Below are 14,622 nucleotides of genomic sequence, written 5' to 3' on the forward strand. Positions count from 1 at the left end.
AACATGATTGCGAAAATCCTCCCACCCCTTCCGAATGAAGGTCCAAACCCCCACCCCCCTAGGGCCACGCACCTCAAGAGAACTCCACCCTCCACTGCTCTCCTCAAATTTGCAAGCGATAACTCTCCTCCAAAGCCAATGCCTCTCAACCCCAAACCTCCAAAGCCATTTCCCAAGAAGAACCTTATTGAAAGGCAATAACCTCCTAAGCCCTAAACCTCCACAACGAAATGGACGGCACACCTATTCCCAACGAACCAGATGGTACTTGAACCCCCCCCCCCCCCCCCCCCCCACAAAAAAAAAAAAGAAAATGCGCTGCAACCTCTCAATTATCTCAACCACAGAAGAAGGAATCTGAAAGAAAGAGATAAAATAAGTGGGGAGGCTAGAAAGGGTACTCTTGATCAGAGTGACCCTCCCTCCCTTAGAGAGATATTGCTTCTTCCAACCCGCAAGTCTCCTCTCAAATCTATCCACAACCGGGTCCTAGCACCCCACACATCTCGAAGGGGCTCCGAGAGGCAACCCTAAGTAAGAAATGGGGAAAGAGCCAGTACAACATCCAAGAATCTGAGCAAACATCTCGATCTCAGGGACCTCCCCAACTGGAACCAGAACGCTCTTTCCTACATTCACCTTAAGCCCAAAAACAACTTGGAACCAAATCAAAACACATCTCAAATACCTCAGTTGGGACACATCAACATCATAAAGAACTAAAGTATCATCCGCAAATATCAAGTGTAAAATTTCCAACTGACTAGCCACATCTCTGCCCACCCGAAAACCTCTCAAAAACCCCAACTCAATAGCCCTCTTCAACAATCTACTAAGAGCCTCCATCACAAAAAGGAAAAGTAAAGGAGAAAGCGGATCCCCTTGTCTCAATCCCCTCGAACAAAAGAAAAACCCCGACGGAGCACCATTCACAAGGACAGAGAAACGAGCGTTAGAGATACAAAAATGGATCCATCTCCTCCATCGCTCACCAAACCCCATCCTCTCCAATAAGTAGAGGAGGAAATTCCAATTAACATGATCGTACGCTTTCTCTATATCCAGTTTGCACAAAACACCTGGAACCCCACTACTAAATCTGGAGTCGACACACTCGCTAGCAATAAGAACTGAATCCAAAATTTGACGGCCTCCCACAAAAGCATTCTGAGAATCAGAAATAACACCATCCATAACCTTCCTCAACCTAGAAGCCAAGACTTTTGCAATCAACTTGTAAAAGCAACCCACCAAGCTAATAGGGTGAAAATCCCTAACATCCGGCGCCCCTCCCATTTTCGGAATAAGAGCAATAAAAGTGGCATTCAAACTTTTCTTAAAAGAGCCCCGTGATTAAAGGCGTGGAAAGAACCCATCACCTCCTCTCGAACCACCTCCCAACACTCCAAGAGGAATCTCATAGAAAATCCATCGAGACTTGGGGCTTTATCCCCATTACAGCTCTTCAAAGCGGTCAAAACTTCCTCCTCAGAAAATGGCTCCTCCAAAATAGAGCACTCCTCACTCGAAATAGAATCAAAATGAAGCCCTGCAAGAAAAGGTCGCCAACCAGAAGGTTTAATGAACAACTTCGAAAAAAACTCAGCAAAACCTTTACAAATCTCCTCCTCCTTACAAAACACCTCCCCATCCACCCGAATCCTCCCAATATGATTGCCCCTTCTATAAGCATTGGCAAGTCTATGAAAAAACTTCGTGTTATTGTCACCTTCCTTGAGCCACAACGCTCTAGACTTTTGCCTCCACGAAATCTCCTCCATGATAGCAATCTCAGCAAACTCTGCCTGACACTCCACCCTCCTAAGCTTCAAAGAATCCGTCAAAATACCCTGACCCTCCATCCCATCAATATCAGCAATCTCAAAAAAAACCCGGTTCTTCCTCCAAACAAGATTTCCAAAAACGTCTTTATTCCAAACTTTAAGATCAATCTTCAAAAGACGTAGCTTACCTGTGAGAGAATGACTATGGGTGCCAACCACACCATAGCCCAACCACCAAGAACGAACTCGCTCCAGAAAACTGTCAGCCCGAAGCCACATATTCTCAAATCTGAAAGGGGTTCATCTACTACACAAGACATCACAATCTAACTGCAACGAGACATGGTCAGAAACAGGGCAAGCCAAAGTGGCCTAAACCACATCAGAGAACTTCTCCTCCCAATCACTCGAAACAAGGAATCTGTCAAGTCGAGAGAGGGTAGGAGGAGAGCGACCACTAGACCAAGTAAAGGGCCCACCCACCAAAGGCAAATCAAACAAACAGAAAGCATCAATGAACTCTGAGAAGGCCTCCATGTCGACCGTCCACCTACCACCCGTCGACCTTTCAAAAGGAGAACGAACGACATTGAAGTCCCCACCAATGCACCAATGAAGCGACCATCTCCTTCGAACCTCCCCCAGCTCCTCCCAAAGGTGTAAATTTAAATTTACACTTTCTCCAATAGCTTAAGCTTTTGAAGTAGATGGTTGTTCACAGAAACATGTTGACAAAAATACAAGTACAAAAGATAAATCTAAACAACAGCAGCAGTCGAGTGGCCATTGGTACTGCACAACAACACCTCCAGCTGTATAATTATTAAGAGTAAAAGTCAACAATATATATACACTTTGTTTTGAAAGACAGGACAGGTTCTCAATGCCAATAATAAATTTTTACAATGATGAGAAGTATTTGATGTAACACACGAGAATAATGAAGAATAATGTCTAACTCGTAAAAAAAAAAAAAAATGTGAATCCAATTGCACAAAATGAGATTCCTTAGGTAGTAAAAGACTGCACCTATAAGTGTAGGTTGTAAAAGACTATACCTAGAAATGTTAATCCAATTGCACAGAATGAGATCCCTTCGGTAGTAAAAGACTACACCTAGAACCCATTGGTGAGAAAAATTTGTTAGTAGACTTAGATGGCTTGGACATATATATCAGAGACCTAGTGACGCACCGGTCAAAAGAGAAAGGCTAGTTGTAATAGAAGGTAAGAGGCGGAGAGGGCGACCAAAAACAACACGGGATGAGGTTATTAAAAATTATTTTAAAAAGGCTAAATATAGTAGGTAAATTGGCATGTAATAGAACAGCTTGGAGAGAGAAAATTCATGTGGCCGACCCAATTCATATGAGATTAAGTCAAGGATGATGATAATTGATTGATTGATTGACTGTAAATAACTTTCTTGGTCTTGCCTTTGTTCTTGGGATGCTCTCCCCTTTGAACACTTCTAATGAAATTGTAAATATCCAAACAAAACAAAAAAATCTCAGGCTAGGTTCAATTAGGCTGGTTTCAGAATGACAGACTTGCAGCCCTAAAAGAGACTTACAAAGTGAGAGTGTGGGACAAAATGTCTTACCCAATTTTATATTGTGATTGTGTGGAGTGATCCTCTCTACAAGACCACCTCTTCCTCCCTTGGTAGACTCATGAAGCATATTAAAACTAGTTGATGAGGGTTTCCAACACATTGTAGTACAAGAACCAACTATGGAAGTGTAGCTCAATTGCGTTAAACTAACGAGAATTGGTGTTGATTGACCGCCAATTAATGTCGTTATATTGAAGTATGGTGTGGATTGATATCTTATCATTTTGCATGAACATGTAGGAGTGATGGTAAACCATACAAGTCCTGGTGTTATTGGTCACTCAATCATTGTTCCTTTTATTAATCGATTTTCCTCTACTTGGTTGGACAATCACAAACAATTCACGCAGAAAATATGCATTTTAATCCTGGCATCTTAAACATGAAATTGCATCTTAACACAAGACAACACCATTTTTTGCCATTATACCAAGTAAATGAGAAAGGCAAAACAAAAGGTTGGTTGCAAATAAAGTAATCCAGAACTTTATTTTTTCCTTTTCCTCATTTCTGTATTATATTGTATTCTTTCTTACGGCATGGGAAATTACTAAAACCGAAGACAGAATTGTGGGAGACTGCACAAAGTAACCAATGTAGAGGTACATAAGAAAAGAGAAGAAAAATACAGAAAAAAAAAAAAAAGGGCATCTTGATGCAAATTAAAGCATGATGCATAACCAGAAGGCAGAATTAGAAATTCAGCAATCCTCCAAGAAGTTAAAAGAAAAAAATAAAGCAGTAGGGGTTTATGAATATTTAGTGAGCAAGGAAGTAGCTAGTTTAGAAGTTTTCAAATCGTCAATTTCTTTAACAATCCTACCATAAGATTGTACAGTCAGAAATGTCTCCCTTCTGCAGCATTTGCAACAAAACATCCAACAATTTGTTAATATTGTGTCCAACGAGAGTTCCTCGATGTGGCAAGAAACTTCTGACAAGTGCTTTAAGCCCAAAAATCTGCAAATGGAAGCCCGTTAAATTCAAAACAAAAGAACAAACCAATGCAGCTAAATTCAAAGTTTGGCAGCCAGATACAAGGAAAAGAGCGCTTTTTTCCAGGAAGTTTAAAATTGGCATTCCTGGCATAGTTAATCCTTAGCTATAGCTTTTTTTATTATACTTTTGCAGAAACCACAACAGTTGTGTGAAGAAAAATACAAGGTAAAAAGAACATCAATCATCTAGAAGATAAACTAAGCGGCCAACTCGAGTTCCCGGAGACAGAATAAAACGTTTCCTCCGAACGGATAGAAAACTTTTTTGCACACTATCCCCATGTATTCATTGTTTTACACCCATATGAGGGAGAATTTATGGAAACAGAGTCACCTCAATTAACATTATGGGAAAGACAACCACTACTGAGCAAACATTTATGAAAGAAATTATGTGATATCAATAGTTGAAGATATTAACTTAGGCTTAAAAACATATTACTAACTTAACAAACCGTCACGGAACTTATCTGAAAAAATAAAACAAAATTGGAACAAGTCCGTCTGAATTCATTGTTAGAAATATACAACAAGTGATTGAGGCTTAGTAAGGGTGGCAAAATTTTATACAACTTGAACACGGCACAGGGTTGACCTTAGTCGTTCGTGTCATAATCTTGTCAACCCGTTTAATTAATCGTGTCATGTTTGTGTTTTTTTGGGACTCAGACAGTTTAACCCAATGAGACCCATTTAATTAATTGTGTCAGTTTAACTCGGTTAACCGGTAACGCATTTGAACCCAATTACTATAGACAGCTAGTACTCACCCTAAAGTGAATCCTTCTGCCTCCCAAATAGAGCGATAATACTAATGATATAAATACCCCTACTAACAACCAGAAAACTAATAAGAGAATAATAGCTAAAATTCAGAAGAATTCTAGCTGCTATAGCATTCTCAACATCTCTGTACTACAACTGAATGCCCCCAACCTTTTGCTGATATCCCTGTTAGTCCTTAAAACTTTCTTCCATACACTACCATTGACCGATCGTGTTCATGTCGAGTCAAGAAATGGGCATCCTGTTAAATGGATAGACACAAACACGACACTATTATCATTCGTGTCAAGAATCCTAATACGAACATAACATGGTTATTACACGACTAACATGACATGTGCAGCCCATTTAGTAAATGGGTCAACACTTGACACGACACGAAATGACTTGACAAGACACGTTTAAGTCATTTAACACGAATATGACACGTTTATCCGACACTTAGTTAAACGAGTTAAACGGGTTGATGGGTCAAACACGAGCATGACACATTTAATTACCGTGTCAATACGGGTAGACACAATTACGATCCAAACACAATTAAGCCAAACCCAAACCCACTTATTCCGTGTCATGTTAGCATGTTGTGTCAAAAATCTCCACCCCTACTACCATTCAACTCCATCCATATAAGAGGCCATTACCCGATACTTGTCCCAACTACACAAGTGCTTAAAGGGGAAACTTAGGACAGTCCTAACCTTTGGCATTATATTGTACAAAGTGACAACTCTAGACTCAAACTTGAGCCCGTATACCAGGTCCATCCACGTACTTGGAATGAAAAAATTGATATATCCTAGGCCCCATTTAAATGACGAACAATATCCATCTTTCCATTGGTAAAGAAAACTACCATCTACTGGTCTTTTGTGAAGATAATCATTAAATGACCACAAAGGGGTTGACGATGAAGAGTATTGCCTTAAGAACATAAAACTCGTCAAAAACTCACACCATTCGATTAATGTTGTTGTTGGAACCACTTTCCCAACGGAGTGTATAAATGTATCTCCATGTCCCAAAATGTTGCCTCATCTATGGTAGTGTTACAAAATAATCTTAGTTTTCATCTTGCTCTAGCATTACCCTCAATGTAAAACAAGTCAATCTTCATTATGCAGTATATGACAAGACAAAACCAACTTAGTTGGTTATGTCTAATGTATGCTACTTCAACCATTTCATGAATGAAATTGGATTTAGTTTTATCCTTTTGTGCCTTATAGAACATCCATCTCCACACCTGAACTTCGACCACACTCATTTTGAAAACATGTTCCCTTGTGTTTTGCTAAAAATTGGACTCTAACCTCCCTATAAATTTGGTTTTTGCAACTATTGATTGAACTTTGGTCAAAATTGTTGTCAACCTCCCTTGCGGTTTGCTAAAAATTACAAAGACTTCCTAGCTCTAAGTGGTCATAGTACCGTCAAAATATTTAAGTGGAATTCCCATATTTCCCCTGATTGCAACAAAATGAAAAAGTTAGCCGTACATTTCTCTGCAATGACTTATATGTTAGTATATGATATGACATAAATGCCCTCACATAATTTGATCATATTGATATAAATCTATTATTAAATATATAACTAAAAGTGATATATATTAATATAGATATTAAATATCAATTTCACACTTTGAAACTCAAAAACATTCAAAATATAATTGAAAAGTTTATGTATTTAATTTTTGGGTTGGATACCCACAAGCCCACCAACTAGTATCAGAGTCAGGTCCCAAAGAGCTGCATGTGGACCCAAGATCCCCTAGCTGACAGGAGGACGTGAAGGCCAATGACGTTCCATCCACAAGGAAGAGCCTCGTTCAAGGGACCGGTGACGTTCTATCCACCGGCGTGAGCCTTGTTCAAGGGGGGGATTGTTTGGTAGTTGAACGAGTCCCAGAACGGTTAAAAAAGAAGGAAATCCAGGACAATTAGAAAAGATGAATAAATTTGGTACAATTACAAAAATGAGGGCATACCAGTTTCTGTGCAGCAAGGGTATGCCCTTGCTTTTTCTGTTCTCCCTTTTGTTTATTGGCTTTTCCATGTGAGGGTATGCCTTCATTTTTGTAATTGTACCAAATTTATTCATCTATAAAATTTTCCTCCACTTAAGAAAAAAAAATATATATTATATATACATTTAATTTAAAACACTAAAATTTGAAGAAGAAAAAAATTTTATATTGTAAATTATGTAATTACAAAATTTTATTGTTAAATTTAAAAAATTTATTCAGAAAAAAAATTACAATATTTGTAAAAATATACAAATTCAAATTACTTACATCTGAATTAATATTAATTTAGTACATGTGAATTATGTATACGCTAATAACATTTCAAAATTAATTGCAAAATATATATTGATATTATAGTATATAGACTAATTTCTAGTAACCATGTTATATTAACCATCCTTCATTTTATGTCTATCCATACCAGTTAAAAGAATTTATATCATGTATTTCCAATTTTCCTTTATGTCCTACCTAATTTCTAGTAGACATGTTATATTAACCGTCTTCCATTTTTTTTTTTTTATAAGTAAAATATATTAGAAAGCATTCAAGAGGGGAATGCATCCAACATTCCAACCCTCTTGTGATCGTTGGGTGTCAAACAATTCACTAGTCATGTCTTGGTTGCTACACTCCATGCAACCATATATCGATTGTATATACCTTCTTGACTCAGCCCATAACATTTGGACTGTTGTACCTCAGACTAACTCTCAGTTGAGGAATGATGCACAAGTCTATGAATTATGAAAGAAGGTCCATGAGAACAAATAGCGAGATATGCCTATTGGAATATTATTAGGACTTTCAAGCAGAATGTGCTAGTAAAAGTGCCAAATTTCAAAACTTCTGAATAAAGAGCATGTGTGTGATTTATTTTCCGTGCTTAACATACACTATGATCAGATTCGTATTCAGGGGTGCTTGGTAGGGATCCTTTCCCATCTTTGAGGCAAGCTTATGCATATGTCCAGCAAGAGGAGAGTCGTAGGAGTGCCATGATTCACACTATGACTCAGGATCGCTATGTTTTAGCTTCTATCTCTCACAGAAACCAGCGATCACGATAACGTGGTGTTGATGGCAAGAGTAGGGGTTCTGAGAAGGACGTATTGAAGTGTGACTTTTGTGGTAAGACAAAACACACTATGGATCATTGTTGAAAATTTCATGGACGTTCCATTACAGGTCGAGATGGAGGACAGTTTGGCTCAACAAGGTCCCATGCTCATATGACGGAGGTTTCAGAGACAGCATCTAAGCCAAACAGTGGGGACGCTGCCACTCTCACTGCAGATGAATTGCAGACACTTCAAGGCTTGATGGCTCGCTTCAGTACTCCATCTGCCTCAACTTCTGATATAGTCTCATCTTTATGAAGAGTCCAAGTAAGATTCTACCGATTCTATACAATTTTACTGTGCATCTAGTTTAGCCCTGTTTCTTTGGGTTGATAAACTGTTTTGTTGGGTTGGGCTCTTTCATTAATAAAGCCCAACGATCTTGGGGCCCAAAACATTAAAGATAAAGATGAAAAAAAAGGCACAAAACACTTGAGCCCTAATTCAGAATTTCAGACAGCTGCTCTTCTTCGATATCAAGCCTTCTTTGTTCTCACGAACTGCTTCAACACTCGACAGACTCCAAAATAAAGCTGCTCTTCGACATCAAGCCTTTAGTTGGTTTCTTGTTCAGTTGTTCCCTATGCTACATGGACTCTTCAAAAGTAGTGAAGTACCCGTGTCGGACACATGTTGCTGGACATGAGTATGAGATATGTGTCCGACACTTTTGGTTGGACATTTACTTAAAAAGCACATCCAATCATTCAATTATATTGTATTATTACTCTAAAATGACTGAAAAGCTTGCATTGAACACTAGTTGATAAAAATATTAGTTTTCTCTTGGAAATACAATAAGCTAATTAATGCAATCAGCTCTGAAAGAAAAGAAATAAACCTGAAGAAGGGAAAACAGAGAGCTAATTCAAGCTAGAAAAGTAGCTTTAACACCCACAACTCAATCCCAAAGAAAGGGAGAGGTAAAAGGCTGCTGTAACAGACTGACTATATTGAAAATACGTCAAAAGCTCCTGATTACAACTTAGAACAACCCTTTTATAAGCCCCAAGGGATGCCCTAGCAAAGATTTAATCGTAACCTTTCATATAAATATAATCTAACGGCTACTATTCTGTCCAGCAGAATAAAAGATGTTAAAAATTGACAAAACAGCCTTTAAGTGGTCACATGGCTCACTTAATAGGCACGTGACTCATTAAATAGAAGCGAAATGACAAAATATCCCAACTAAAGCTTAAGGCAAACATTAAACAAAAAATTAAGACAGATTTACGATTAACTAAATGACTTAAAACCCAATAAACAATGCTGCCCCTATTAATGCAATCTCAATCTAGTCTTCCTAGGATCTTCAATTGTTTGAAGAAAGTCATATTCCATTTGCACTGCATCAGTCCCTCCTGGCGAGAGAAAACTCGTCCTCGAGTTAGAAGCGAATTTCCACGATCAATCAAAAATCTGAGTATGACGTTCCATCCCTTCTTTCTTTTTTTCTGAACTCGAATCAAATACAATAATCTTCTTTTACTAACAAAGAATACGTTTGCATTATAAACATGAATTTTGCTGGATTTTCTTTGACATTGGGTAGTTTTGCAAAACTTGGTAGAACACTTATCTTGAAGTAAAAGTTTAATCAACTTTAACTTTTGTTCCAACAAACGCCTTGCAGTTGTAGTGCGCTCCGAGAATTCCCTCCAATCATATCATAAAAGTGAAATATATTATTTTCCACATCCATGGATCCAGAAGCCTTATAATCCACCACGTTTTCCAAGCTACGTAAACTTGTTTTAGTGCTCGAATCTTCCACCTCCTCTTGGATTTACAATTTGAAAAATTCATTAACTTGATCATCAACTAATCTATGTTGCTCACCTTCATTAGCAAATTTTTTGTCATCATCCTCTTCTTTTGTCGTGTTGAATTTCTCTACTTTATCATCCTCGTGTTTCAGAATCAGTAGTGACTTTTGCATAACCAAGAATTCACCTACATCACCATATAGGATATTGTCATCCTCTTCCTCTGGGTAATCATCATAGTTTGGCTCGACCACCATGATTGCATCATCTTCCTCAATCAAAAGTTCATTTTCTTCTCCACTTAGATATCCTGCAAAGTTAGGAATTTTCTCCTTAAAGTCTCCATCCCAATGCCTTTCTTCAAGTAGAATAGGTGCTGGTTTGGGTGCTGAATTTCTACGAAAAGGATTAACAAAATCCTCTTTCAGATTGTCCTCCTCCTCAGATTCGACGCCATCTTGAGAAGGGGCCAGGTTTTGCGCAACGCGCAGGGCTAAAGCTTCAATCTGCCTTCTTAGATCTTCTATTACAGCAAGCACTTGTTGTTGATCAACTGTTACGTTCTGATGAGGACGAATGGCTGGTCTGCGAGGCGGGTTTTTTCTTCTTGGTGGCATGTTGCAAAACCTAAGAGAGAGATCCGATAACCCTACATAAAACCACCGGACCCGAACTAGCTCTAATACCAACTAATGCAATCAGCTCTAAAAGAAAATAAATATACCTGAAGAAGGGAAAACAGAGAGCTAATTCAAGCTAGAAAAATAGCTTAAACACCCACAACTCAATCCCAAAGAAAGGGAGGGATAAAAGGCTGTTGTAGTAGACTGATTATATTGAAAATACGGCAAAAGCTCCTGATTACAACTTGGAACAAACCTTTTATAAGCCCCAAAGGATGCCCAAGCAAAGATTTAATCCTAACCCTTCTTATAAATATAATCTAACGGCTACTATTTTGTCGGGCAGAATAAAAGATGTTAAAATTGACAAAACAGTCCTTAAGTGGTCACATGACTCACTTAATAGGCACATGACTCATTAACTTGAAGTAAAATGACAAAAATACCCAACTAAAGCTTAAGGCAAACATTAAACAGAAAATTAAGACAGATTTACGACTTAACTAAATAACTTAAACCCAATAAACAATGCTGCCCCTATTAATGCGATCTCAGTCTAGTCTTCTTAGGATCTTCAATTGTTTGAAGAAAGTCCTATTCCATTTACACTGCATAACTAATAGAAGAAATACAATATAGAAGAAAAGAAAAGAAATGCGTAAAAGGCCTGAATGAGATATAACACTCATTCATAACTCTAGTATTTATAAATAAAAAGAGCACATGCTCATTTTATAAGATAGGAAATTAAATCAAATCACTGCATATTCTATGGTTAGACATATGCGTAAATAAAGTAAATTCCATGATTTGTGGCTATCAAATCTCTACTAATATGGTAAGTCATTCCATAATTCATGGCTACCACATTTCTGCTAACACTCCCCCTCAAGTTGGTGCGTGGACATCTGAGACGCCCAACTTGGACAATGTATCCTCAAACACAATCTTGTTGACGCCCTTTGTAAGAATGTCTGCAAGCTAAGAAGTACAAAATAAAAAATATATCCTCAGACCATAAACAACCCACCATGTCTCCTCAGACCGTAAACAACCAACAATGTCTCCTCGTACCATTTCCCTTCATACACATGTATAAAATATGTAGATAAAAAGGATCAACAATGTCTCCTCAGACCATTCCCTTTCATAGATATTTAAACAATGTAGATGAAAGAATCAACAATGTCTTCTTAGACTATAAAAGAGCAACCATGTCCCCTCAGACCATTTCCTAATGAGTGGTGCCGAACTTGCAATGCCATCATTGCAGTCGGACCACCCTAGCTCTGATACCAAGAAGAAATACAATATAGAAGAAAAAGAAGAGAAATGTGTAAAAGGTTTGAATGAGATATACCACACATTCATAACTCTAGTATTTATAGATAAAAAGAGCACAAGTTCAAAAGGAAATTAAATCAAATCACTACATATTCTATAGCTAGACATATGCGTAAATAAAGTCAAACTCCATGATTTATTGCTATCAAATCTCTGCTAATACGGTAAGTCATTCCATAATTCATGGCTACCACATTTCTACTAACACTAATCAAATAAAATGAATATTTTGCAGTGTCTGTGTGTCCTTCTGTTTAGCGATTTGACACGTTCGACACATGGATACATACCTGTACCTAACACACGTACCCGAGTCTATGTAACATAGATTGTTCCTAATTAATTTATACATGGGTATTTCTTGTTCAATTGTACCTTAGTTTGTTAATCTGTTCTGTTTATATTATGTTTTTGTGTATAATGTGGTAATTTTGTACAATGTATACTGTTGGGTATCTCTTTCGAGGGCAACAAGGAACAGGCTCTGTCGCTTCTTCATGCGACGATGGAGGAGAGAGTAGGGGAGGTGAAGAAGAGGTCCAGAAGGAGGGGGAAAAGGATGAACGTTCGTGGTCTAAATGACCCAGATAAGAGGAAGGTGGTGAAGTTGGCGGTGAGAAAGTGGGGGGCTCATGTGGTGTGTTTACAAGAAACGAAGATTGCCTCTTTGTCGGATAGGGTGGTTAGGAGTCTTTAGGGAGGTAGGTTTGTCGAGTGGGTGGTGTTGGATGCTACAGGATCTTCCGGTGGTATCCTCGTTATGTGGGATAGGAGATTGTTGTCTCGGGTGGACATTTGGAGAGGGAGGTTCTCTATCTCTTGTGTGTTTAATTTGGAGGAAGGTTTTAGATGGGTTTTTTCTGGGGTTTATAGTCTAGTGGATGATGGTGAGAGACATCTCCTGTAGGAGCTCAGTCTTGTATAGGGGATGTGGTCTCTTCGTTGGTGTGTGGGGGGACTTTAATGCGGTCAGGTTTATGACAGAGATCTTCTGGTGGGAGATGGATAGTGGTTATGTCACAGTTCTCAAAGTTTATTGATGAACACCATCTTATTGACTTACCTTTGGAAGGTGCGATCTTCACTTGGTCTAACAGCAGGGATTTGCCCGCTTTTTCCCGGTTGGATAGATATTTTATTTCTGGGGACTGAGAGGAGAAATTTCTAGATGTTATTAAGGCAGCTTTGGCTAGGGTGACTTCAGATCATATTCCGTTGGTCTTGGATTATGGGGGGCTGAGATCTCAAAGAACGCCATTCAGATTCGAGAATTTGTGGCTCAGAGCAGAAAATTTTCAGGGGAGAGTTCGGTCCTGGTTGGTGCTTAGAGATGAATGCTCTTAGAAGAAGTGGTACTTGAGAGATAATTAATTTACCTAAGGAGAAAAGAACAGTAGGCTGCAAGTGGGTCTTTACAGTGAAATGTAAAGTTGATAGTAGCATAAAGAGGTACAAAGCAAGACTAGTAGCAAAAGGGTTCACCCAGACCTATGGAATTGATTATCAGGAAACCTTTGCTCCTGTAGCCAAGATAAACTGAATCAGAATCTTGTTATCTTTGGCTGTGAATTTCAGCTAGCCATTACACCAGTTAGATGTAAAAAATGCCTTTTTAAATGGAGATCTTGAAAAGGAGGTCTTTATGAATTTTGAGGGAAAATTGGGACCTAATAAAGTCTATAGACTGAAAAAATCTTTACATGGTCTTAAACAGTCCCCTAGAGCTTGGTTTGAGAGATTTAAGAGAGCTGTGAAGAGTTGTGGCTACTGTCAGAGCCAAGCTGACCATACCATATTCTACAAACACAGTAGAGAAGGCAAGGTTGCAGTCTTAAATGTCTATGTGGATGATATAGTCTTGATAGGTGATGACAATGAAGAATTGGAGAGACTGAAAAAGAGACTTGCAGCTGACTTCGAGATCAAGGATATGGGTGCATTAAAATAATTTCTTGGAATGGAGTTTGCTAGATCCAAAGAAAGTATATTTGTGAACCAACGTAAATATGTTCTTGATTTACTTGGTGGGACAGGTCCGCTAGGATGTAAACTAGCCGAGACACCCACTAAGCCCAACCTTAAGCTGCAGTCTTCTAAAGCTAAAGAAGTTCTGAATAGAGAGCAGTATCAAAGACTTGTTGGAAGACTGGTCTACTTGTCACATACACGTCCAGATATAGCTTTTACAGTCAACATGGTTAGTCAGTTCATGCATTCACCTAGACGAGAACACTTTGATGCCGTCTACAGAATTCTCAGATACGTAAAGGGGACCCCTGGAAGAGGTCTACTGTTCAAAAACCGTGGGCATTTGCAAGTTGAAGCCTATATTGATGCGGATTGGGCTGGGAGTGCTATTGATAGACGGTCAATTTCTGGCTACTGCTCCTTTGTTGGAGGTAACCTTGTCACCTGGGGGAGTAAAAAATAGAATGTGGTAGCAAGAAGCAGCGCAGAGGCCAAGTTTACATCAGTTGCTCATGGAATTTGTGAGGTGTTGTGGATTAAGAGACTATTGGAAGAATTAAAGGTCTCTAATCCGTTGCCTAC

At 38.6% G+C, this 14,622-nt stretch overlaps 1 protein-coding gene across 2 annotated transcripts in view; it reads right to left on the reverse strand.

Annotated features, from left to right (window-relative positions):
* Positions 1–14,622, reverse strand: part of LOC132273725 (sister chromatid cohesion protein PDS5 homolog B) — a 121,630-nt gene that overhangs the window by 48,637 nt on the left and 58,371 nt on the right. For both annotated transcript variants that reach the window (XM_059774771.1, XM_059774772.1), the window contains exon 17: positions 4,223–4,359. In XM_059774771.1, the coding sequence (XP_059630754.1) occupies positions 4,223–4,359 (137 nt within the window). The remainder of the gene's footprint in view (positions 1–4,222; positions 4,360–14,622) is intronic.

This window comes from Cornus florida, unplaced genomic scaffold, assembly GCF_030987335.1.
Source record: "Cornus florida cultivar Cherokee Brave unplaced genomic scaffold, ASM3098733v1 CherokeeBrave_3.0.0_Hap2_Chr09, whole genome shotgun sequence".
Taxonomy (NCBI): domain Eukaryota; kingdom Viridiplantae; phylum Streptophyta; class Magnoliopsida; order Cornales; family Cornaceae; genus Cornus; species Cornus florida.